The sequence below is a fragment of the Alternaria alternata genome (genome assembly GCF_001642055.1).
Source record: "Alternaria alternata strain SRC1lrK2f unplaced genomic scaffold CC77scaffold_3, whole genome shotgun sequence".
Lineage (NCBI taxonomy): Eukaryota > Fungi > Ascomycota > Dothideomycetes > Pleosporales > Pleosporaceae > Alternaria > Alternaria alternata.
This window is the reverse complement of record NW_017306192.1, coordinates 36717-60813: the sequence shown is the minus strand read 5'-3', so window position 1 is coordinate 60813 and position 24097 is coordinate 36717. Positions and strand designations below refer to the sequence as shown.

The 24097-nt window shown below is 51.4% G+C and overlaps 7 protein-coding genes and 1 non-coding gene across 8 annotated transcripts; 4 read left to right on the top strand and 4 right to left on the bottom strand.

The window, feature by feature from the left end:
* Window positions 1-1433: 1433 nt before the first annotated feature.
* Window positions 1434-5063, bottom strand: CC77DRAFT_981068 (hypothetical protein). The gene is made up of 4 exons (XM_018536071.1): window positions 4277-5063; window positions 3740-4227; window positions 3356-3693; window positions 1434-3309 (listed from the first exon to the last, which is right to left on the bottom strand). Exons 1-4 carry the CDS (start codon window positions 4752-4754, stop codon window positions 1845-1847), a joined length of 2769 nt encoding a protein of 922 aa, XP_018389624.1. The 5' UTR covers window positions 4755-5063; the 3' UTR covers window positions 1434-1844.
* Window positions 5064-7910: 2847 nt separating this feature from the next.
* Window positions 7911-8062, bottom strand: CC77DRAFT_t11. The gene has a single exon. It is a non-coding gene; the product is annotated as a tRNA-Ser (tRNA).
* A 612-nt stretch (window positions 8063-8674) lies between these two features.
* On the bottom strand, window positions 8675-9827 carry CC77DRAFT_504833 (hypothetical protein). The gene is made up of 3 exons (XM_018531951.1): window positions 9527-9827; window positions 9319-9473; window positions 8675-9253 (listed from the first exon to the last, which is right to left on the bottom strand). The coding sequence occupies exons 1-3, from the start codon at window positions 9784-9786 to the stop codon at window positions 8934-8936; spliced, it is 735 nt and encodes a 244-aa protein (XP_018389623.1). The 5' UTR covers window positions 9787-9827; the 3' UTR covers window positions 8675-8933.
* A 1625-nt stretch (window positions 9828-11452) lies between these two features.
* On the top strand, window positions 11453-13571 carry CC77DRAFT_954892 (ubiquitin carboxyl-terminal hydrolase 2). Its single transcript, XM_018535465.1, has 5 exons — window positions 11453-11726; window positions 11779-12009; window positions 12058-12147; window positions 12203-12957; window positions 13007-13571. Exons 1-5 carry the CDS (start codon window positions 11609-11611, stop codon window positions 13364-13366), a joined length of 1554 nt encoding a protein of 517 aa, XP_018389622.1. The 5' UTR covers window positions 11453-11608; the 3' UTR covers window positions 13367-13571.
* Window positions 13572-14033: 462 nt separating this feature from the next.
* On the bottom strand, window positions 14034-15296 carry CC77DRAFT_1091162 (hypothetical protein; the record flags this gene model as incomplete). Its single annotated transcript, XM_018529552.1, has 4 exons — window positions 14034-14485; window positions 14541-14723; window positions 14774-15209; window positions 15270-15296. The coding sequence occupies 4 exons, from the start codon at window positions 15294-15296 to the stop codon at window positions 14034-14036; spliced, it is 1098 nt and encodes a 365-aa protein (XP_018389621.1).
* Window positions 15297-16181: 885 nt separating this feature from the next.
* On the top strand, window positions 16182-18711 carry CC77DRAFT_1016584 (acetylcholinesterase precursor). The gene is made up of 3 exons (XM_018524237.1): window positions 16182-16290; window positions 16409-16623; window positions 16676-18711. The coding sequence occupies exons 1-3, from the start codon at window positions 16288-16290 to the stop codon at window positions 18243-18245; spliced, it is 1788 nt and encodes a 595-aa protein (XP_018389620.1). The 5' UTR covers window positions 16182-16287; the 3' UTR covers window positions 18246-18711.
* A 1403-nt stretch (window positions 18712-20114) lies between these two features.
* On the top strand, window positions 20115-22240 carry CC77DRAFT_1005236 (hypothetical protein; the record flags this gene model as incomplete). Its single annotated transcript, XM_018523334.1, has 2 exons — window positions 20115-20516; window positions 20567-22240. The coding sequence occupies 2 exons, from the start codon at window positions 20115-20117 to the stop codon at window positions 22238-22240; spliced, it is 2076 nt and encodes a 691-aa protein (XP_018389619.1).
* Window positions 22241-22971: 731 nt separating this feature from the next.
* On the top strand, window positions 22972-24006 carry CC77DRAFT_1057422 (hypothetical protein; the record flags this gene model as incomplete). The annotated part of the gene is made up of 1 exon (XM_018528012.1): window positions 22972-24006. One exon carries the CDS (start codon window positions 22972-22974, stop codon window positions 24004-24006), a length of 1035 nt encoding a protein of 344 aa, XP_018389618.1.
* Between the last annotated feature and the right edge of the window lie 91 nt (window positions 24007-24097).

Here is a 24097-nt window from a genome sequence, read left to right as displayed (position 1 = left end):
GTCCACGCCATTCCTTTACCCTGAGGGCATTAGTTTCTGTCCTGCCGCTCTCTACCCACATGTGTGCTCCTCTTGTCTGTCGCCATGTAGCCACCACCATCAACAAGCACCCCCCGTTTTCTAGCTACTCTATCTACCACCTCCGCCAATCAAAATTACCATAAATCAGTCTCCTTGTCTGTCCTCATGCTGTAACTTTTGCAATCAAGTCTCGCTGGCTTCTAACAATCTCTTCATCACAACACATGACAAGTATCTTAGGCACAGCCACACAGACAACGTCATGAATACAGTATGATATCCAGGCCCTGTGCGCCAATATCGCACATGGTTGTGTGTCACACGAGCATTCACTGTGCACCAGCCACCCCTAGCTACTAGCCCCAACATCTTCAGCCTCAGCCTTGCGCATCACCATTAAAACGTTGCTCAGATACCACCAATAATACGTCGTTTCCTTGCCCACCCCATACTGTTCGCGTCGATCGTCTGGATAATCTTCACCCTTTTCGATGAGGGACCAAGGTCACGCGAATTAGGATTGAAACGCTCCTACAACACAGTAGGAAACACTAGGTTAAGAGCCAGTTGATCAAGGAAACTGAGCAAGTGAGAGGCTGACCGCCTTTTCCCCGCATTCTTCTCGGTAAATGTCGCAAAGAAATGACATGCACGCAAAGAGCCCTCGTTGCCGGAGGTCCGTTGTTTGTAGCTGGGTAAGGTGGAGCAGTTCGGTGGATTTCGGCTTTGCTCTTGTTTCACGACCCTCATCCTCCTCGTTTCTCGCTCTCGCCGTGAGGCTGAGGAGGGTACAATGATCTCCCCGAGGTAATGTACAAATTTCCCGACCTGAGAGAGTCAGCTTGCTTCTGTTTTTGTAATCTCTGCTTTTTTCGGCCTTGTGCTGGCTACCTGCGTCGGTGCGTGCAGGCTAGGAAATGAAGGAATTCTGCATTGGAGGGTGGGGAAAGGCCTTGGAACCTAAGCATCTAGACAGACATTGATGGTTTTTTCATGCGGTGCGGATGATACTGACTCTGGTACTCGGTACATTAAAGTACAGCCGAGGTGAGGGCTTCTTTTTTTTTCTTTTTCATGATGCTTTGAAGTCCTAGGGTTTGAAACTGGACTGAAGCTGATGTCAACGAGTTGGCACAGTGGTAGGCGTCTTCAGCCTGGAAACGCGAATGCGAGTATGCTGAACCATTCGGTATTGGTGCCACGAAGTAGCTTGGTGTTTCTGGGTTGAGGCCGAAGATGTAACCGAAACGTGTCCACCATGTTTTACATCAACGTGGAGATCAGCAGTAGGCCGTCTTCAATGCTGCCAAAGGGCTTCACCGGGCTAGCTGCGTTCATGTTGAGTTCATCCGGTAGGCATATCGGACGTATATATGAGATGCAAGGAGCAAAGCATGAAACATGTACATGGTGAATATATCGCTTACATGCAGTCTTTGAGTGAATGGTCTTCGATCGTTGAGACCTTTCCAGTGAGATTCAAGACAAAATGACGTTCAGGAATGGATTGTAACAAAATATTAACACAAATTACCATCTCTATGTACTAGTGACGTGTATCACGCTGGGTATCAAGGGGTATGGAAGACGCATGAGCACGTGTGCTCACACGCTCTAACGAGAGAAAGAATCGCGGAGAAAGGTGTTGCAACATCCATCGCAAAGGTCATCACAAAAAGGCAACCCAGATGTATACCTGCTCTTTACCAAACCCATAGCCTGCCCTTGACCGGCCATTGTTCGTAAGCCCTTATCCTAGTCGTCCGATTCGTATTACTACATAATCCATGACCCAATTTCGTTCAGTCGTTGCCATTACTTGATCAATTGTACTTCAGAAAAGTTGTGGGCTGCTGCGACGTTGTGGTTCCGGTGGGCATCCTAGCAGCACTCGTGGCATCACCGACAGTCGTCTTGGGATACTCACCCGGAACATGCAGATCACTAACGCTGATGTCGGTGTTTATCCGCTTACCCATTCCAGGGTGAACCATCTCGTCTGCAGCATCCACAAGGTCGACTGGAACGGGTCCCCCATTGACAGTCTTGCCAAAGGCAGGGGCGGCGCCGACCTCAGACTCGCCTAAAAAAGACGACGTGGTTGCTAGTGTATCTGGACTGCTGGCATGATGAGGCTGAGTCTGGCCACTGGAGATAGGTGCGACGATCGGGGCAGATGTTGGCTGCACAGCAGGTGCTGCAGACGGAGCTACGTAGCCAGTATCATCGATCTGGTCGGGGAGGATGTGATCCGGATGCCGTTCTGGAACCTGCGTAGGAGTAGCGTCTGAAAAGGCCGCTGCTCGAGACTGGTCAAACGGGTATTGTTGTGTTTGGTCCTGCTGATGTTGGGCATCGAGATGTTGCTGAGCCAACTGCTTCTTCCTGTATGCTTCGTTTGCAAGAACTCCAGTTGCTGCTCCTCCAACAGCAGGTGCCATCCAGTTACCGTAGTTGTTACTATCATGGCGTTGGATAGGTTGAGCATGCTCCAAGGATGGCTGGTTGACTGAGGCTGGTTGGACAGGGTAAGTCTGGGGAATGGGCGTGTACGAAGAAGGGTCAGTAGTCAGCGGATCATATGGCTGCTGAGTGGGTGGGTTTGGATTTACGAAATTGGTTTGGGGTTGATGCTGGATGGGCTGGGTATACTGGACTGGCTGGACCGGTTCGGGCTGGTAGGGTGCGGTTTGGGCAAGATACATCGGGTGAACCTCCTGTGGGGGACCTCCGGACATAGTTGTTAGATCATTGCCGACCTCTGAACTTCCACTAGATGGCGAGAGAGGCGCTTGTAAGTTACGGTTGACCATCAAATCAGACGGGAATCGCCCACCTGGAGAAGGCCGTGAAGGTCGCGGAGACTGGTCCCGAATGGCCTGTTCCTTCATCGACTGGTTGGCTGAGAACGGGACTGCATCTGCCTCGTCTTCTTCTAGACCGCCATCAGAGCTCGCTGAACGGGCGCTGCCAGCACTGGTGCTCCTGACGCTTGCATGGCGACGAACAAAGGCATTGCGCTCCTCTCCACTCTTCTCGGTCAAGGCCTTGATATCTTCAAACCACGCCACCATAGTTTCGTAAGTCTCTGCCCGGAATACCCAGGTGTGGCCACGGTGCATAGATCCAGCCTGACGGCCTTTGACAACGAACTTGTGGGAGGAACTTCCGGGCTGGGAACGAGAACCAAGCTTCTGGTCTGGCAGATACAAGGACATGACCGGAGGCTGAGTGTAGATGCGATCGGCCGATTTGAACTCGTGGATGTGCGTAGGAGATAGAACATACCTGCAAACGGTTAGATGAAGTGGTTTCACAGGAATAGGTTGCTTACCAGCCTGGCGTATAGGACTTGAGATACTTGCTCTTCCGCTCAAGCATGCCTGCCCTGACTTCGGTGGTAGCTGGGTGGTATTTTCCGGGGTACTGTATGTCTTCCAGTCTGCGCAGCGGCATGTCTGGGTTGACGAAGTGAGGGTCGCTCCTCACAAACCTGCTCCACTCGAGATCGCGCGGCATCGCAATCGGACCATTGCGCAACTTCTCTACCGTGTTGTACTGCTCATCGGCATCGCGCTTCAAGATACTAGCAAGAGCATTGTAGGCCTTCTGTACTTCACCAACAACGATGGATTCGAGTTCGCGGCCAGAGTTCTCAAGGTTGAGGTACGCCTGTTTTCGTTAGTTATGAGTAGCCTATATGGGCCTGATGACTTACTCTGTGAAGATAATTCTCCTCGTCAATCTGTCTCTCGACTTGGCGCTCGACGCCCAGACGAACGACATAGGGATCTCCCTTGCCCGCGACAGCAGTGGGGTCAGAATCGACCAGGGCCAATGCCTCCTCAAGTGCTGTCACGCACTTCCTCGTAGTCTCCTTTTCCTTCTCGACGTTGTTCTTGAAGTCGCCTGAAAGCGATTTGATCTCCTTGATCTTTTGTGCAAGATCGGCTCTGAGGCCGCTGAGCTGATTGATAACATCTGCCTCAACGTCTCGCGCCTTGTTGGCCTCAAGAATGGCCTGCTTGTGGAAGTCGCGGAGAATACGGTTGGCGTCATTGAGGCCTCCTTCTACGAGAAGAGCGGCGGGCGCATTGGTGTTGTTGATCACGTTGGACACTTTGAGCAGCGACTTGGCGCGGTGTTCGTAGGAGGCTGCCACCTCGCGGAAGTAGGTGATGAGGTCTTTGAGGAACTTGCGCCAGGCTATCGGATGTCAGTGAGTTAGACAGGACAGTCACATGCGCCAACCTACTCTGAAATCGGTCTGCCAGTATCTCGGTGGGGGTGCCTTTGGTAGGCACGGGTGTGTAGAAGACACTGTCCTCGCGGTCGTAGCCGCGCTCTTGGTCGTCAATGGTCACGCCCCTAATGGATCCGGCATGCATGGATTTCCTGCTCCCGCTGCGCTTCATGCTTCCCGTCCTCTTGACTGAGCTTTTCTTCTTGAGGGTGCCACTGCGCGAAGGCGTTGCGCCCTGGTTCAGGGTGGAGGAGCGCGAGGAGGAGCGCTGGTGCATGTCACCGTCAAGGACAGACGAGCCCCGTGTGCGCGCATCGAAATCCTCCTCGAACCTCCCTAGGCGCGAGCGGTCATGTTGCGCGCCTGCCGGCGAGTTTGCAAAGTCGTTCACAGAGGAATTGCCATAGCCACGGCTGATGTGGGCAGGGTCTTCTATATGCGGTACGGGGTCGTACGAGGCCGAAGGGGTCACTGGTCGCTGCATCGCCATGGTGGGTGCTGGTCAGGCTCACTGCCTGGTCGTGGATACTGGCTGCAACGGTAAGGTAGACCCTGACGAATATATGTTAGGAGACGGTTCAGTTGGCAAACAACCCTGAGCCGCCGTCGCTGTGGCTGGCGATGACGTGTGGAGTCGCGCTAAGGGGTGAGCTGCCTCGGAGGGGTCGACGCGCAGATTGCGAGCGACGAATGGAGAATGGCGCCGTAGATCAGTACTTACAATTCTGTCCGGAGCCGCTGGAATTTTGCGTGTGCCTGAGGATGCTTGCGGTATCAAGAGGCAAACGTCAGGTTTATGAGTATTGAACAATAGCCGTCAACGGCGGCTTCGCGGCACTGAAGAGGCTCACCAAGATGCCTAGGTGATGTCATGTTCCCTTCAATGCTACGCGGACAGCAGCAGCCGCGCCACAGACTAAGACAATTCAAGGGTCGGGCACTGCTGCACGATGACGATCATGTCCGGAAGGTGTTGAACGGCCTATCATGACTTGCTTGTAACTCCATCCATTGCGCCGTTGGGTAGCCCCGTCGCGTCGATTGTCCTAGCAGCTGTCATGCGCGGGCTTGCGGAACACGTAGGCGAGCACAAGAGCATCTTCGTTGTTGCCAACTTCTTCATCTTGAGAGTTTTAGTTTCGATAGAGCGTCTCGGTGACTCTTCAGCTGCATCGTCCGTCGCCACATCCATTGCCGCTGGCCAAACACGTGGAGACTCTATGTGGGGAGAAAATCAGCCGAACGTGCCGACCCAATTCTGATTTGCATTCATCCTTCCGCAGATCAGTGCAGCAAGGCGGCGATGCCGACATCCTTCCTCGACTTTGCTGCAACTTGCTCCTGGGACCTAATTCGATTTTTTCAGGGGTCCTTTCGTGCCCGATCCTCTGAGACTAAGCCCGGTAGTATCTCTAGCCGACCACGGAATACTCCAGGTCACGTTGAACAATCAACCAAGGAACATCTCGGGTTGTCGTCATCGCCTGCTTCACCAGCGTCGCTTGAGAGGTAAGGAGAGACACTAAACACCTCTTTAGGGTAGAGTACTGCTTCTTACTACAATAAAGCGTATCAGAGCTGTATAGACATAGATAGAGAATCTAAAAGTCTACAATGCTATTATTTTTCATAAGCTCGCTTCTTGGGAGCTAATGTAAGCCGTAAGGTAGAGCTTGTTATCTCTATACCTGTTTGGTTGGTCTCTTGTATGGGGTGAGTAATTGCTGTTTGTCCACCTGCCCAACAATCTTGACTATTCAGATCGACCGAAAGCCACAATTCAGATATATAAGACCGCCCATCATCGTCGGACTGCTTGACTACCAGCCAATAGTTAAAAAATACTCGAAAGCGCATGTAATGTGTGTACATAGTATTGCATTACATCTTACTACATCAGGCCTCAATGTTTACCCAGACAGCTGACCTTACGAAATCCCACTCATCGTCGACCCGTAGCTGCGATGCACAATTCCTCATAATACGTGCCTGGAAAAGGCGGAATCTGACTTGGCCGTTACGCCGTGCCAGTTGCGGAAGAAACGGTCCAGATAAAATGGCTTGCGAGACTTTACGGAATCATCTACACATTATATCCAGTCATAAGGCACAATAATGTTCGGATGGACAGGAGATCGGTAGACGTCAAAGGCTTCAAGCAAGCTTGTCTATTTTCGCGGTGTTTTGTTCTACTTCCCCACTTGTGAACCAGTAGTCCAGGGGTACTTATTGCTTCCTAATCTTAAGGAGGTATGTTGTCTGATGACGGGATGTCTGACTCTTTGATATCTAATGCTCTATCGCCAACGACTGCTTGGGACCAGAACTCGTCCATAACGCGGTTTATCGATGGCCATGTGGAGGGATGTCTCTGAAGAACTGGTATCTTAAAGGGCAGCGATTGCGATACATGGCTGAGTACGGCATCTTGGAACTTGGCCGTCATTGGATCTCGTGATGCTGCAAGCTCTGGTAGTACTCTCTTGACCAAGCTCTTGATGCGATCTGCTGGCAGTGGTGGTCGTTTTGCTGTAGAAGCGACTGACGAAGATTGGGGTTTGCCGCCTACAATACTAAACTACTGCTTTGGCAACAATCGTAGAAGCCCATGTAGCCTTCTGGGCGGCACCCTAGGAAACAGCGACCAGATTCATCACTCTCCGCTTTTCGGCGGCGATGCTGGGTGATAGCACTCCAGCTTCCGGGCTGCAGTAGTAGGAAAAGGCTTATGCTCCTTCTGGAAGTGTTACGTATATCATCGAATTCTGCTTTTCTGAAACAAGGTTGTCGCGTTCTGCTTCTTCGTGGCGAAGTGAAGCGAAAACATCCCAGCCTTAGGGAGGTATCCTTAGAACATGGGCTGGCAGGGAGACCTTGGGAGTATAGGAGCTATGTCGCGACTGAAATCTTGACAGGATGCGAAGTTATGAGTAGAAATCGTATGATAGGACTACGGCGCAACGAGGCCAGGTTTATTTATAGCCGAGTCAGGTTGAGTCGCGTGGCTGAGCGGCGTGGCGGTTGTGAAAGTACTGTACCTAGTAGCAAAGGGTGCGCATTGTTGGGATAGTAGCCCATAATACTTTGCACATGTGCGTAGGATAGTAGCGAATATTAAGTTTTACATTGAGCAAGCTGTGATGATGATTTTGGTTGACGCAGGAAGAATCCAAGGTTGGATTAGGGTAGGACATTCGACACAGGCACAGGAGATTTTTCGAAGGCCGGGGCTGACCACTTTTTCCAGCGCGATTTAAATGTCAGCATACTGTATTTTGATGCAGTTAGGAGGCGAGGCGCATTAATGCCTTGGAGTATGAGAACAGTAGGTCATCTAATATGTGATGTTAGATGTTGAAGAGATATCGAGGTTGCGCACTTGGTAGGTATGTTGGGTGGGGCCTTTAGACCTTCACCCCATTATACTTCTCCAGCACCCCAACATGAAAAAGTAACTTTTGGTGTAACATATACACAGAATTCGAAGGTAATTTGGATGCGACAATTTTGGAGTTGTCTAAATATTGGTTCTGGCGCTCAGGAGGTCACTGTTCCGCCACACCACCAAAAATTAACCGAAACCTCCCAAAGAACTTCACCAACCAATACAGACCACTCCGGATACCCCAGAACAGCAAAAAGGAAGCGACGTGGGCAGGATTCGAACTTTTTGAGCATTAGTAGATGCGACGATATATCTGGAGTAGATGTATCTTACCCTGCGCGCCCGAAGGCATATGATATCTAGTTGATGGAGATCGTTCGAGTCATACCCATTAACCACTCTGGCACCACGCCTTGTGTTTGTTTGATGGAAATTTGATCAGCAAATGATATTATATCGATATATTGCCGCTGTGTCTAGGCGGGGAGAGCAGATCCTTTCAGGGTGGGGTAAAAAGCCGAACTTGGCCGGACCTATGAAGAGCACCCTCTTGCAAGATTCATTGCAGTCTATTAATAGTGTCCTCGCATCGCTCTCTAATCGGCGCGAAGCATCAAATGTTAAGCCTGTCTAGATATACATACTTACATCTGCACACTGTACGGCAATGTAGGTATCTAACACTGCCAGTTCTACACAATTGGTTCCTTTTTCTCGCTTTATCTTTCTCGGGCTCGCCTGTCGCTAGCTTCTGCACTACTCAAGCAAAGTCTTATCTTCCATGGTTGTCCATACCAAGCCCTGAAAGTACCTCAAGTTGACTGAAGTTTCATGCTTGAACAGCTCACAATGCCTCATTCGAATCAGGGGACTAGAATCGCAATGTACAGGTGAACGCACCGTGTAATAACTCGAACAGAGAGTATACTGCCTGCTGAACAAACCATGTTGTTCATCCTCGATTCGAGATTGCGGTAGCTCATCCACCAGCACAGGCGCCTGCACGCAACCACAATCACAGCCACAATACACAACACCATCGCACAACGGCGTTCCCCCAGGGAGATACGAATTGGGCATTACTATCCTGTCGCCTATGAAACTCTCTCAACATTTCTAAACCGTGTATACGTAGAAAGCTACTTAGGTATGAAGATGCTCGCGAAACCCGCCCAAATGCCACCCGGGACGCTACATTAGGGTCTTAAGTCTCCATTGATCAACCAAAGTCCCAACGTTACCTCCAATCCTCCCCAGAATACCAACCCCCCATTCTCACACTTCCTAGCATTGCAGCACCGCAGGGCCAGGAATCTTGTATGGCGTTCCGTTTCCCTTGGGCTGACCCTGAGCATTATAGATGCTGAGTTTGATCCCTGCATCATCCGCCTTGTAGGCACCAGGGAAGCTGACCGTATTTCCGATCTTCGATCCCGATCCGGAGACGTTAATCTGCGCGCAGCCCATGTAGAATTGCGCACCACCAGTCGTGCTAGCACTGTGCAATGCGATCATCTCAGCCCTGAGAAGATACTGACCGGGCGCAACACAAGATGGCATTGTCATCTCCGTCCATCCACCATTGTTTATCATTCTGTCGACACCTAATAGGCGCGTATACAAAGTCAGTGCATTTCTCACGTGTGTTTTGTACAGAAGTGTCGCTTACCCCAGTTCCCCGAGCTGTCGAGGCCGTCTTCAGAGACTTTGAACCATTGGAGGCCAGAGGGGGAGGCAGAGGCAGCATTTGAGACCTTTGCCATGTAGAAGATAGCCGGACCCTTGTGAGATTTGGCGATTGGGTGGTCGGGATCGTTTGCGAATCTTGGAGGAATTAGTAAAATGTTGGTGAGAAGATTAGGACGACAAGAACATACTGTGCTCCGCCGACAACATGACCCCAGTTAACACCAACCCTGTCTCCAGGCTTGACGTCAATGACCTTGCTGGAGGAAGAAGCACCAGAATTGCAAGCAATGTTACCATCATTGACGTTCGTGATGGGGTTGTTGGAAGGCGCAACGCGGATACCATTGCCTTGACCAAGGTCCTGTCCGTTAATCCTGACGCGCTGAGCAATTGTATGTGCTGACCCAAGTGCGGGCAACAGGGCGACAGCAACAGCGAAGAACTTCATATTGAGCGGAATACGGGCACCTGGGTAGTACAAAGGTAAGCAAGGAGTGTCAAGTTGCGGATGAGGCGCTGTCACTGGATGTCATGCCTCTTTCTTATATACTTCTTTCCACTCCCATGACCACACTTTACCTACCACCCGAATACAAGCATAATGACGCCCCTACCTCTATATCATCTACCTCAATCGCTGGGCTGCAATATGACCACGCCACATGCAAGCCATCGCTAGGTGTTCTCCAAGATTTCAGCATGCACCTCAGATGTCTTTTCTACGACGTTTGGGGCGGCTGCTGTCGGCAGTCCTGCATTTTAAGATGACACAGCCAATCATGGGACGCGTGTGTCGAGTTTTCTGGGCGCTCATATATGGCGTTTCGAAATAGATGGCTTTGTGCGATCAGTTGCCGGAAATCAGTACTTGGCAGTGGATATATGTGTGCGGCCGGTTAATATATATCGCGATGCAGGCCCGTGAACAGCAAAACCCATGACCAATCTTTCGAGACGAGACGTCCACCATGAACGGTCGTGTTGAGCTTTGGCGTGATCATCTCCCATGGAAGAGGAGAACCTGTTCAAACCATTCGGCGGGCCAGAAGATAGTTTGGTATGTTGTCTACGCCATTTGATGATACCTGCTTTGACTTGTACTCTACAGCACTTGATCTCTTCATACTCAACAGCGGACGAAGCAAGCACTGTGCTCCTGCATTCTTCTCAAACTAGCCTTCCGTTGACTGGGCATAGAGGATCATGACGTCTCCTGCATTGACGTAACACCTTGACGTATCGACCGTAAGCAGATCCTAGGCGCTAACTCTAGTACTGGTGTGAGGGCTCAGGTACCGATAGATCTCCGCGTCTATTGGCATCCAGTCGCACGTGAACCTATCGCTCATTCTAAGGTGAAGGTTGCAATTGTTCTAGGAGGTACTGGTCCCGCAGTCTACACAACATACCTCCAGAAAAACGACGTGCCATTTACCCGCCTCTGGTACCATAGTACACAGCGATACCGTGATGTGCTCCCAGCTGGATGGATTGATCATACTACCGCGAGCAAGGATATGATCAAGAGGGTCACGTTCGGTGTCTGCCACCCTGGGAAGTTCTGCCAGGATAGAGGACAGCACATCACGAACGTTCAGCAAGTTATCGCAGTAAGAGAATGTCTCCTTGACTACGCGATCGCATTGTTATTCAATGACACGCACCTGCAGACTTTCCTTAGCTGCACTAGTTACTTCTTTAAGCTGGCACGAGGAGATATTGGCCGTTGGAGGAATTGCGGGTATGCGCGGCAACGATATTGGAGACTTCGGGTAGAAGACGAGAAGTTGGATCCAAAGGCCACTACTAGTAAAGCACTCGTAGACACTGGCGTCTTCCTTGGTGGTAAGGAATTTCTGAAGAAAGATAGCGATCGTTTTCAGCCCAGACTACTACATGAGCTTCCACGCGTGACGCTGAGGTTGTACCTTAGACTTGTAGGCGGTAATTTTGTGATAGGTCTTAGGACATGGAACTGGAGAAGTTGAAGTAATCGCGACAAAAAGAGCCTCGACATGCTCCATCGCAATGTGCCTATTGGACCTCGGGACGGGTGGGGCGGGAGATGCGCTAGTAGCGCCTGTGCTGATTGGTTTCATGCATGTCCGCCTCAACCCCAGAAATAACTCCCCAAGTCGCGCATCGTGAGCGCCGCTTTGACTGAAGCGTTGCGCCTGTGCTGCTGGTGAGCGCTTCCGAGGTTTAACCAACGTCGCAGTATGTAGAGCGCGAGCACATCGACTGTACCAAGCCTCGAATTGCCCGGCACCATGGACACGATAGCAGTTGCCCCAAAGGCGTCGGCGCTGGCGTCGCCCAAGATCGTCAAGAATGCAAAGGGCAATATTGTGCCGAGCAGCCAGATGGCACATATCGCATATGGATGTGGTGAGCATTTGGTCACGCGAACTCTCGACACGAGGTTACTGATTCCACGCAGAGCACATGGGCGAAATGTTCGAGAAGGCGCGCAAGCAGACACTCCAGCACTACCGGGCCATCCTCCAGAACATCCACGAGAAGCCAAGCATAATAGCGCAGACATACAATGCGCCAGCGGAGGCGCGCAACGTCGTGTCACTGAGACCGCTCTTTCTGTGTCTGCAGTGCCCGAGCATCATGACCGAGGCGGATCGGGATCTGCACTTTGAGACCAAGTCACACTGTTTCTGTGGGTTCAGCAGGACGCCGTATAGATGCAAAGGCTAACGAGAAGCAGCCGTGGAATCACGAGATGGCAACATCTACTGTGGAAACTGCCAGGACTTCATCTACGATGAGACTCTGGATGTCCTTAGAGTGCAGAAGGGTACGCATATGGCTTTGTTCTATCACAGGGGCCAGCGTTGGCTGACTGCATGCAGGCAAGAAGCGAAAGTACGAAGACACTACCACGACCGAAGACCACAAGCTCGTCATAAGCAACTCGACCTTTCTCCCCTGCCGAGCGATAGGCCTGCGCGGGCTCTACAATATGGGCCAGACGTGCTTCATGAGCGTCATCCTACAAACCCTCGTCCATAACCCCTTCATTCGAAACTTCTACCTCTCCGAAGGACACAAGCAGACAGAATGCGACAAGGAATCATGCGTCAGCTGTGCGCTGGACGAAATGTTTGTCGAGTTCCACTCAGCTGAGAAGACGGAGGGATTCGGGGCCGTGGGCATGCTCATGGGCAGCTGGCTAGCTGGAGAAGCCCTCGCAGGATACCAACAGCAAGACGCGCACGAGTACATGCAGTTTATACTCAACACGCTGCATCTGGCAAACGGCGGGTCGGCAGACGATTCGGAAGATTGCAAATGCGTGGTACACCAGACGTTTTGTGGGAAGCTGTCAAGTACCGTGACATGCGACAACTGCCGGAATGTTACCACGGCCCAAGATCCATACATGGACCTTAGTTTGGATGTCCGGATACAGGGCAAGAAGCGCAAGATGAATGTAGAGAAGGGTGAAGAGACCCCACTGGATCTGAGAGACTGTCTCGAACGCTTCACAGTCAAGGAGAAGCTGGGCTCGGCCGACTACACATGTCGGAATTGCGACAGCCCGCAAAATGCGACCAAGCAGCTGAGCATCAAGAGATTACCCCCCGTGCTCTCCATTCACCTCAAGGTACGCACCGAGTGTTTTTCTCCACATCTCCATACTAACGTCCACGCAGCGTTTCGAGCATACCAAATCCACGTCCTCTAAGATCGAAACTCCCGTTCGCTTTCCCGTCAAACTAGACATATACCCCTACACAACCGCCCACAAAGCCGCCATGCGCGCCGCGAAGACGTCCGGTGCACCACCTTCGAATCATAACGTCAACAGCCCAACAAACGCCCTCGTCTACGAGCTGAGCAGTGTGATTGTGCACAAGGGCAAGATTGACTCTGGACATTACGTCAGTTACAGCAGAGAGGGCAACGACTGGTTCATGTTCGATGATAGCAAGGTAGTGCTTGTCAGCGAGGCAGAAGTACTTGCTGCTGAGGCTTATTTGCTTTTCTACATGGTCGGTGGACTAGAGGTATAGGATTCGACCTGAGTGGAGTTTCAGGCGGTTTTGGTATTCACTATCTGCTCGAGCAGTCTTGCACCTACCAGCTGCATACCTGGCGTTCAAAGAGGTTTCATGGCGTTTTCGAGAGAAGATGAAGATTTCTCTCCACTCGAGGATACTTTAGCATATGTTGGCTCTCATGTTACCAATCCATTGATATATTCACACTCTCCCCCATGTCGATCTTCTTCAAGGCCTCGTTTCATGAAGCTCCTGCTAGCCTCGTTCAATGACTCTAACTTATCCTGAATGCATTGCTATGTGTAGTTCCCTTCTCCATCAGTCGCCTCTGGTCGCCTCTCTGAATCATGCTGTCATGATTCCTCCATCCGGGCAAGTTTGCCGTGTCGATTGCCGATGCGGATATACCCTTCCGCAAACGCGTCGTTTCAACGCATCGCCGTAGGGCAAGAAGCGGTCTGAGCGACACTTGTTTTCACGCAAATGTGGTTATCCGGTGGCTTTACAGTGCCCATCGTAATCTTTTCAGCTCCTGAATCCCTCCTTAAACAGTGGCTTGTGGAACATGGCACCCCACTCAGGCAATATATCTTCATCGTTCCATGATTCAGTTATTCGTGGACTACGTATATTAGGGTGTATCGCTTTTTTATTCTTGCAAGATTCCACCATTTCTTTATCAATTAAATGGCGATTTCGCCTTCGTCGAACCTGCAGAGACATTGCTCCTCGAACTTGAGTCTTCAAACATCGTTTCGATCTGCGTGTTCACCGTTATTCCTTTACCGCCCACGAACTGTTCTACGCCGTTTATCTGATCTGATGGTGGATCCGTGAATAACGAATCCTCTGACCCATTCGCTCGATTCCGGGTGTCGTGCGTCGAATGTAAACCACCAGTTATCTGGCTGGACGGATTGAGGCGGTTTCCGCTGGCTCTTCGTCGCGCAGACGAGAGCTCGTAGTGGCGACCGTAGCTGTTGGATGCGTCCTTGGAGGTATTGTTTGTACCGAGAATCATGGAGCGCAGGGCGGGAAGACAAGTAGCAATTATGGCAATCGCCGTCTCGATCATAGAGACGGTGCACGTCAGCATTGTCTCGTTCTTCTTGGAGTAATAGGCTCGAACGACTGGTGCAAGGTTAGCCGAGTTCCCGATCCATACTCAAATCTAGTGGGTACATACTGCTAGCGATGACGACGAAGAAACCCAAGGCGAAGATTGCGGCCACACCGATCTTCTGCTTGAGTTTCATTTGCAGTCGAGAAACCATGGTTATAGGCAGGCAAATAATGATCACATCTGTAATGATGTTGAAGAAGATGGTGATCCAGTAGTTGATCTCGGCGGCTTTGGGACTGCATTGATCTGCGCATGGTCAGAATCCACCGTATGCATGTACGACAGGGTTTGCTCACAGTTAGGATCAGTGGACCATCGCTTGTTGTGTGGAAAACACTGGAACATGATATCGAAGAAGATAACAAGGTACGTAACAGCCAATCCAGCCAGCGCGAGGTTATACACAAGGACCAGTCGTGAGCCCGGCGCGGCGAGATTCTTGTAGAACAAAACCAGGGCGAATTTGATAGCCCATAGCGATGAGACATAGAGTGTTGATCCGGGAATAATCATCTGCATTATTCCTTTGAAGTTCTCTGGTGTTACTGTTGACATGTCGCCCAGTCCTAGGTTCCACATGTGCTGTTGGATGATGAGATCTCCAATCAGACATGTTAATGAGAGGAGGATGAGAAAATCATCTATTCCCAGATTGCCCAGCCTCTTCCATCGTGCATACATGCGCAGCGCAACGAAAGGGACCGCGGCGATCGTGCAAATGTACCATGAGATCTGCCAGCTACATCAGCGCCGCACGTAGCGAACGAAGGAAGGGGGAGCAAAGTAACCTACCACCTGCCCGAGCCCATTGTCGCCCATGCTGCTTTGCTTGTCCGGCCGTTACCGAGATAGAGCCGTAAGGAGTTCGAGCCTGCTCGCTCCACCTTGGTAAGAGTTCCAAGAGCAGAGTCTGTGGAGAGCTGCGAGGATTTGCAGAAGAATTGACAGCGGGTGTATCTTTATTTCTTCTCCACAGGCAAACCACCCCTAAAGTAACTTTACAGGATGTTGCGGGTTATGGTACTAGTATGCCGTCCCGTAGCGTTGTGGCATGATTGCATCAGGGGACTCCCCAAAGGCCCAACCGTGACTGGCAAGTCTAATTCAAAAGTCCTTCGGGCGCTAGAGTCGGCACCCAGTTCTGAGTTGCGAAACCCTTGGACGGCCACTACAATGTGGCGGCGTTTTCATGCGTTAGAGCAAGTTTAGCTAAGTTTTGGAAGAATTTGACTCGAGACGAGAGCACTACATGTATGGCATCGTGTCCGCCGACCGCGGCACTGGGAACCTGAACGCCTTCGCTCACATGTCAAAGGGACCGGCGAGTAATGGGATGGCAAACCAATTCTCGCAAGCTTCGGGGCCATGGGTGCGATGGCAGAATGCGATAGGTCTCAGATCTTAATCGGGCGTGCACGACAAGTTCCATGGTTCGGTCCGAAAGAGCAAGCATGCTTCCTGGCTTGCATGGCGATGAACGACAGGGAACAGTGGTCTGGAAGGCGACAAGTAGACACATGGCGAACAATGCCGAAGGTTCTACCTTGGAACCGGTGGCATTCTAGCGCTCTAGGTGTATCAACCGGCTTCTAGTATGGACGACTTGTGGAGACCGCGATTGGTACGACTCGCTTAGCTTGCCAAATTTGCGGTCCCTGATTATCGACGGACCTCGGGAACGCCTGAGACCTGCAGCGACGGAGATGAAAATACCCTTACAGATCCATCAGGCTCCACGCCGGACAATCCTCGGCAGTTGATGGTAACATGGTGTTACCGCGCAGTTGGCGGCCAGAATGGTTCCCATGAAATGGTAAGCACGCCGAAGTGGTGCCCTATATAGCCATGTGTAAGCCCAAACACGATCTGCAGCCTCCCGCCAAACTCTATCTCTTACCCACCATCGTGTCTCGCTGACTTGCGTCATGAAGGTTCCGACAACTCTTATTGGCTTACAGAGCCTCTCACTAGGCCTTTTCCTCGGTCAGGTGGCTAGCACTCCGCTGCCTCCGAAACCTTCAAGAGCAACTGTTACGGACGGCACCGCGACACTCGATCAAGGAACCGTAAAGGGTTTCACAGACGACTATGGAAACTCTGTTTTCCTAGGCATTCCGTTCGCGCAGACAACGGGTGGGGAAAACCGGTATGTGACAGTGGCGACCAAATGTCCTCCCTATTGCTGACCACCTGTATAGATGGAAAGCCCCTAAGGACGTCAGCAAGCTCAAGAAGGGCGAGGTGCTTGATGCGACAAAGTATGGTGCTACATGTCCACAGGCCATCACCGGCACAACATACTCTCAGCAGGATGAAGATTGCTTGAACCTCAACATCTGGGTGCCCTCTTCAAATGGTAAGTCGCCACGGGCGCCGACATTCCCTCAAAAGCCAAATGGACCTCATCCTCATCATCCACCAGGCCCTCCCGCAGGCCCTGCAGGCGGTCCCCCGGGTCCCCCGGGTCCACCAGCTTCTCCACCAGGCTTGGATACACCGGGTCTTCCGATTTTTGTGTATATGTACGGTGGGGCTATGGTCACTGGATCAAGTAGCAATCCTCAACTGGTTGGTGAGAACTTTGCTCGCAAAGGCGTCATCTTTGTTAGCTTCAACACTCGTGAGAGTCTTTGGGCCTACCCGAACTCCGCCGAGCTTGCAAACGGCGAAGAGTCGCAGAACTTTGGCATTCTCGATGTCGACAAGGCTTTGCAGTGGGTGCATGACAACATTGCTCAGTTCGGCGGCAACCCTGAGCACATCGTCTTTGGAGGTCACTCTTCCGGATCGGTTCAAGTAGATCATTATCTCTGGAATCACCCCGACACATTCCTTAAGGGTGCCGTTCAGATGGCCGCGAACGCAAAGTCTGGTCCGGCCGTAGGTCCCACCAATGAGGCGCTTGATCTCGTTGCCAAGGAGGTTGGCTGCCAGACTGGTGAAGGCCAGCTCGAGTGCCTGCGTAAAGTCGACATGTACGCCTTCCAAACTGAGGCCTTCAATGCCACTTTGAACACGTACTTCACACCTGTCGTGGACGAGAAGACGCGCTATCAAGACTACGCCTCACGTTTCGCTGCTGGCAACTATGCCTCGCACGTTCCCCTGCTCACGGGTAACTCTGACAAAGAAGGCGCTCTGTTTGGATTGGTTTATGGCGGCGAGAACACCGTCTTCTCGGAGTGGCTCAACACTTTTGACGCTGATGTAGCGGAAATTCCAAAGGACCTTATCGAAGCCGCGTACGACATCGCTGATTACTCCACTGTCTCCGAAATGAGCGGTGCGCAGTATGGTGACGCACGCTTCTTCTGCCCGGTCGACCACTTCATCGATGTGCGCAGTGAGGTTCAGGACACTTGGTCATACCGCTTCTTCGGCAACTACTCCAACCTTCTACCCTTGCCTGTGGCTTACCCAACGCACGGCGCTGAGATCTCATTCTTCTTCGGAGGTAATGGTGCTTTTGCTGGTATGGAGGGCGTGACTGCCGAACAGCAGGCACTTGCCGATTTCCAGAACGATTGGTTCGTCGAATTCATCAAGAACCCCGCCGCGGGTCCTGGCTGGGACAAGGCCACCCCTCGCAGCGGACCGATTGCGAAGCTCGGTGTGCCTGGCAACGAGCTTGCTGTAGAGATTGGTAACACGGCGGATTTCAACGCCAGGTGCCAAAGTGTTTACAACCCATTCCTTCCAAAGTATCCAGTCATCCAAAGCGTACTTTCCGGCGTAATGGACATGGTAGAGGGTGTCATCGGAAACTAGAAATAACGACCCAAAAGAATGTCAATCGAACGGCTATCATGATATCCCACTAGCTTCGATAGTTAATCATAATCTAATGCGACGATCAGTCTCCCCTTTCCTCCGGGATGTCTTTTCAACCATGAAAATCAACCAATCGCATCTCTTCTCCAAAAAGGAAACACGTGATCTGGCTGGAAAACTTGGCTCCCTGTGTTACAGATCCTTTTGGTCGATGAAACTCGCAGTGTCGCTGAGGCGCAGAGTATTTGGCTCAGCGTTGACGGGCATGACTTGAAGCAAGCTTTGGACACTCCATACTGATGGATTTGTTGGAACCGCATCAGCATATGGCGAGACATTAAAAAGTCCTGGGTAGAGTATACGAATCGTCTCCACCCACATTACGTTGCTTGAGCTTGGTCGGCGATGTGGCCTTGGCGATATTGGGTCCTAGTGATTGCGCAGCATGCGCTCTCGTACACCGCATCACTGTAAGGGATCCTCTCGAATTATAGTCGCATAACGAAGTTTGAGACTTCGAGCTTATGGGCTTACAATGGCAAGGCTGTAAAGGTGGGTTTCCCTTTTTCGGGAACTGACCGTCTTGGCGATGAACACCGTCCCGCTAAGAGGAAGAAAAGACGGAATAATTGCAGGCGAGACCCGTATTGTGGGTTCTACATCTCAAAAGGCATAAGTACAGTCGCATCTGCACAGCCGCCCAACCCAACCAAAAGCAATCGGTCAGCCCTTATTTGTGAAGTACGCCTCCGCAATGGTCGGTCGTATGGTCGAGGTATCGTCGCGTCGCAGGTACAACGACAAGCGTAGGCAGTCGCCGCGCGGAATTAGTTACTAACAACGTCTCTTCCCCACGAAGGACCCTGAACGCATTTGTGTCCCACCCACATTTCTCGCCGTCTGACCCGTCTGCCACGCTTAGGCCTCCAAATACTAACGGACCCGAGTTGCAGGCCTGTTTCGTAATTAGCCAGCCTTAAACGATTGGACCAATAGTCGCGATCCCTTGTTCGCATCCCGGCTTGGCCACATACGGGAGTAATTCATAACACCCCTTTCGCAGGGCTCAACGTGATGTGCCTAATGCGTCTGAGAACATTTGGAGATCAAGAGTAGGAACGCATAAAACATGGATATCTAGCAGCGGTAGCTACATCTCCAAAGTCGCTGCTTGCTTGTCACCAGGACCTTACTGTGGACAGGTAACAGGACGATCGATATTAGACACTCTCTTGGCATACGGAGGCCTAACGCTGTTATGCACCGGTTGAAGGAGGGTTGTATGCCATGTGGTGCGTGTGACAGGTGTACAGTACCGAGTACAGACTGCGCCTCTATATCCTACGATCGTGAAGGGGCCACCCCTCGGCTAGACGCACTCTGAGACTTATGCATCCACAGATTGCCTACCTTCTGTGGCTGATTTGCAGGCTTTCCTACCGTATTAGTCTGAACTTGGGCCTGCTGTCAGGTTCTAGCCCTGATATGAAGGAGAGGCAATTCTTCAGAGTGAAATCCTTCCAGGGCCTCTAGGCTCTGTAGGAGCTTCTACACTGGTCTCGTTAGATTATTTACAGCGACCAGCCTTGTTGTCCTGGTAGACACTACTCCACAACTTTTACGTTTGCGCAGCAACTCAGGTCCCGACGGCCCATTTGCGCTGACCCACACAGCACCCCCGTCGTCACACGCACTGTACGCCTTACCTTCAGCCTTCAGTGCTCTTTATAGACTCGCTTCCATGGCCTGCAGGCCGATCAGGCACCCGAGGAAGATTCTGATGGGAATCACAATCGACCCTGGGCTTCCTTCCCCATCACACTTTTTTTCATACCACAACCTGTCCAGGGTCGAGTCCATACCATCATGACCACACGCCATCGCCTCGGGCGCACCGATGAAGCAACAGAGTCTATTTTCCAGTACCAGGCCGTGTGCGAACGACTCCAAGACTACCGCCAGCTTGTCTGGCTTGCATGCGCCGCGACCTCGCTGCTGACCACAAGGCATCTGTTGATTGAAAACAATCTGCACTATCCCTTGGAACTGTTCATTTGCCAAATTGCGGCTACGGCAATTGTCGCTTCCTTTTTACATCCATGGAGATCGAACGTCCAGGAAGCCAGCGGGCAAGAACAACGTAGAAAGCGAACAGTTCAAGGCGCGTTCTTAATGGTCGCGTCAACCGGCTTGCAAGCAGTATCGGCATTCTGCACAGTACAGGCAGTCCTGCATACTTCGAATCTACCTCTCCTCTGCATGATCACAGTAAGTTGTCTTAAACCAAATCCAAGAATATGTTACGCTGACCATATCAGACCATAGCCTTCTTCGCCGAAAGTCTGGTACTCTACGTATTCAACTACAATTCTCGCTCAAATGCTGAAATCCTGTCTTTGAGTTTGCTTCTTCCAGCTTGTGCTGGGATATTGTTCATGGAGTACAGGCTGATGGTGCCAAGCTTGATCGCATCTATTTTGGCAATGCTCCTTGTCGGCACTGCTAGTGCACTGAGGAAACTGGTTGCTAAACACTACCCAGGAGACCGTGCTACTCGAAGTACGAATGCGGTTTGGTTGGTTGGTATGGGAAGCTTACTTGCGTTTGTCTGCGCTGTCGGCAATTGGCCTGGTGAGCAATGGGACACATTCAACGTCAGTAGCCTACCTCTCCGCACCCTAAATGCTTTATCGACCGCGGCGGCCTTTTTAGCTGGAGGCTCGATACTTTTTCCACTGGACATGCAGTCAGAGAGTCCACTACCTGGAAGCGGCCTTGCAGCAACACAACGCGTGCGCAGCGTAACGTCGATTTTAGCCATGATGGCAATCATAGGTTGCTCAACGGTCCTCTCGTTACGTCGCTCATACACCAGTTGGCAACAACTATCCTGCTTCCTCTTCGCAATCCTATGTGTCTGTAGTAAAGATGTCTATGACACAGTTTGGAAGCAGGCTGTTCGCCGAAAAGATCCTCGCGGAAGCTACGACCTTGTTTCGCGTTCACCCAGAGCAGAACCAGATGATGAGGAAGAATGCGGAACGAAATCACAACGCGCTCCACGAACAGGATCGCAAAGCAACAGTCTTCGTTCACCCTTGATCAGTCTAGCCCTGGTCATGCTGTGGACAGCATTTATAAGTTTCAACTTTGGACAACGACAATTTCCCCGAGTGGAGCCGCATCTGGATCTACAATACGAACCCATCGGTCCTCTAGAAGTTGTTATCAGCATGTACAAAGAGCGCACCGAGGATGTCGCAGCACTTATAGCAAAATTGGAGAGTATGTCGCAGATGTCAGAGGCTCTTATCACGATTTACTTGAAGGACAGCGAGGCGGACGAAAGACAGATTAAGCAAGAAACGAACGCGCACGAAGTGATAAAGCTTCCAAACGTAGGACGCGAAGCCGAAACGTACCTTAACCATATCGTCAACCGCTGGGACAGTCTCGCCGAGAGAACCGTGTTCCTCCAAGCTGATGTTCATAACCCACGAGAGTTCTACCCATTTTTCGAGCGATACTTCCGTGCGAACCAGACGGGTTTCCTCAACCTAGGATGGGCAGGCATTCTTTGCAACAGCGACGACTGTGGGGACAAGCGCGGTTGGCAGGACGAAACCTCGCTGTTCCCGAATTTACAATCCCGAATCGACGACTCCCACCGTGAGAACGTTCTCCTCAGCTACAAGGGCCAATTCGTTGTCACCGCAGCACGTATCCGCGGCATCGACAAATCCATCTACGATGAACTATGGCAGCTCCTTGTCGATGAGAACAGCTGGGCCCACCAGGAACCCTACCTTCAAGGACGACCCGATTCAATGAGCCAGCCGTGGTTCGGATACACAACGGAGAGGATATGGAATTTGCTGTTTCAGTGCTCAGACATGGACGTCGCATGGCGGTGTCCGACTCTGTTGAGCGGATGGAGACCTGGCGGTAGCATTGCGGACTGCCAGTGCTTTGATTCAGAGCTGGTGGAGTAGGCGGGCAGCCATGAGTAGCGGCCCATGGTGTTTGTTTTGTTTGTTGTGATACCCCTAGACGTCGAAAGGCGCAACGCGATTTTCCGAATTCCGTCACTTGTTGTTAATTATAGATGACGCGCAATAAGAACGAAGTAATAAGAGCTTTCCAGATTTGATGCACATCAAGATCATTACTTCCGCCATGTCCCCGCACACACACGTCAGCATGCTTTTTCTCTGCCCAGGCGGTCGAGTCTGCAGATGGCCATCGCACGCAAAAATGCCAACCCGAAGCGTTTGAGGTTCTGATACACCAGCAAGCTGCCGATGCAGGAGGTTCGAAGCGCCAAGCTGAAACACTTTGTGCCGGCGAGATCTCGCGCTTGCCGTTTGACACGTGATACAGCATCCCCACTTCCAATGCTGGCCCGGGTTCTGCAATCGATCCCTGCGCGCACAGCAGCGAGCGACCACTCACACATGACTCGGCCGCATTGCACAGCCATGGCGTCGCAGATACTCTCCTTTCCCTTGAAACGTTCCATAAGATCGCTTGCGGCGACGTTTTATACCTAGTTGAACAATTGTCCACAGCTAATTTATCCGTCTTCAAGTTCTGGACAGCCTACTGCAAACACCGTATAGCTCGCTTCCTATTAACCTGGTATATCTGTCGAAATTGCACGTCCGGACACTAGACGATCGCGTTCCTCCCATCTGGTACAAACCCTGCCACCCTGCACACGCACATGGCGACGGTTCAGCGAGCGAGCAACAAGCTCTCAATTTCCTCGAACCGAAGCTCAGATGGTCTTTACAAGCATCGCCAGAGTATGCTTTTCCGGGAACTAGAGATTCTACTTGAACTCACACCGAGCACCTTCAGCTCGCCACTTCTGGCTCTCCCAAGAGAAATCCGCGCCCAAATCTTCAACTATGTGTTACCCGACACCAAAAATCGGCCTGAACTTCACACCTGTCTATGGGGAGCAGAGATGTCCAACGGAGAACCCTGGAGGCACGACATTTTTGGGTATGGATCCTCCGTAGCTAAGGCATCCCGATTACGGCCCGAGCTCCTCCTTATTAACAAACAAATCCGCGACGAGTTGCTTTACAATTACTTTCGCCGCAGCAAGATTACGTTGCACGCTGAACTACGAAATACGCGGACCAATAACGACTATTTTGAGTTCTCACAGCACATTCTGCAATTGCCCATGCTGAAGCATGTAACGCATATACGCTTCTACATCGAATGGAACTACACAACGCTGAAGAACGGGGGCCGAGATCGTATGATGAGAGACCAGGCGCGCATGACAAGCAACCTCCTCGCAGCCATGGACAAGATCGCCCTTTCGCTTCAATGCATTGAAACCATTGAATTGTCGGTCCTCTTCTTCTGGAAATTTCGAAGCGGCAAAATGTACAGTCTTTCCATGCAGGACCTCTTTGACCTCGAAGACGTCTTCAAGCGGTGTGCTGAGTTGCGTTGGCTTAGTCTACTTGGAGAAAACGACCTTCCAGGGAAGAAAAAGATTACCACCTCTACTTATCTCAGCCCGACTTCGGCGGCGGCAACTTCTTCAGCGGGTGTAGGCTACAAGATGTCGACAGAGAAGAAGGGTACGGAGCAGAGTGGAGGCATGGAGATCTGCGTGAGCCGTGACTTGGAAGACGCGATGGAGGAGCGAAGAAAGAGTAGCGTCGACTTTTTCGGTAACTACGAAGTCACAGAGCCTTTACCACAGCCTAGTTATCGGCATGGTGCTATGATATAGGGCCAAGAGGAAAGAAGAACTGCATGAGCATGCGGAAGAGTGACAATGAGTCTTTCTTCATACAATACATGTCTCGACGGAAGATGTCAAA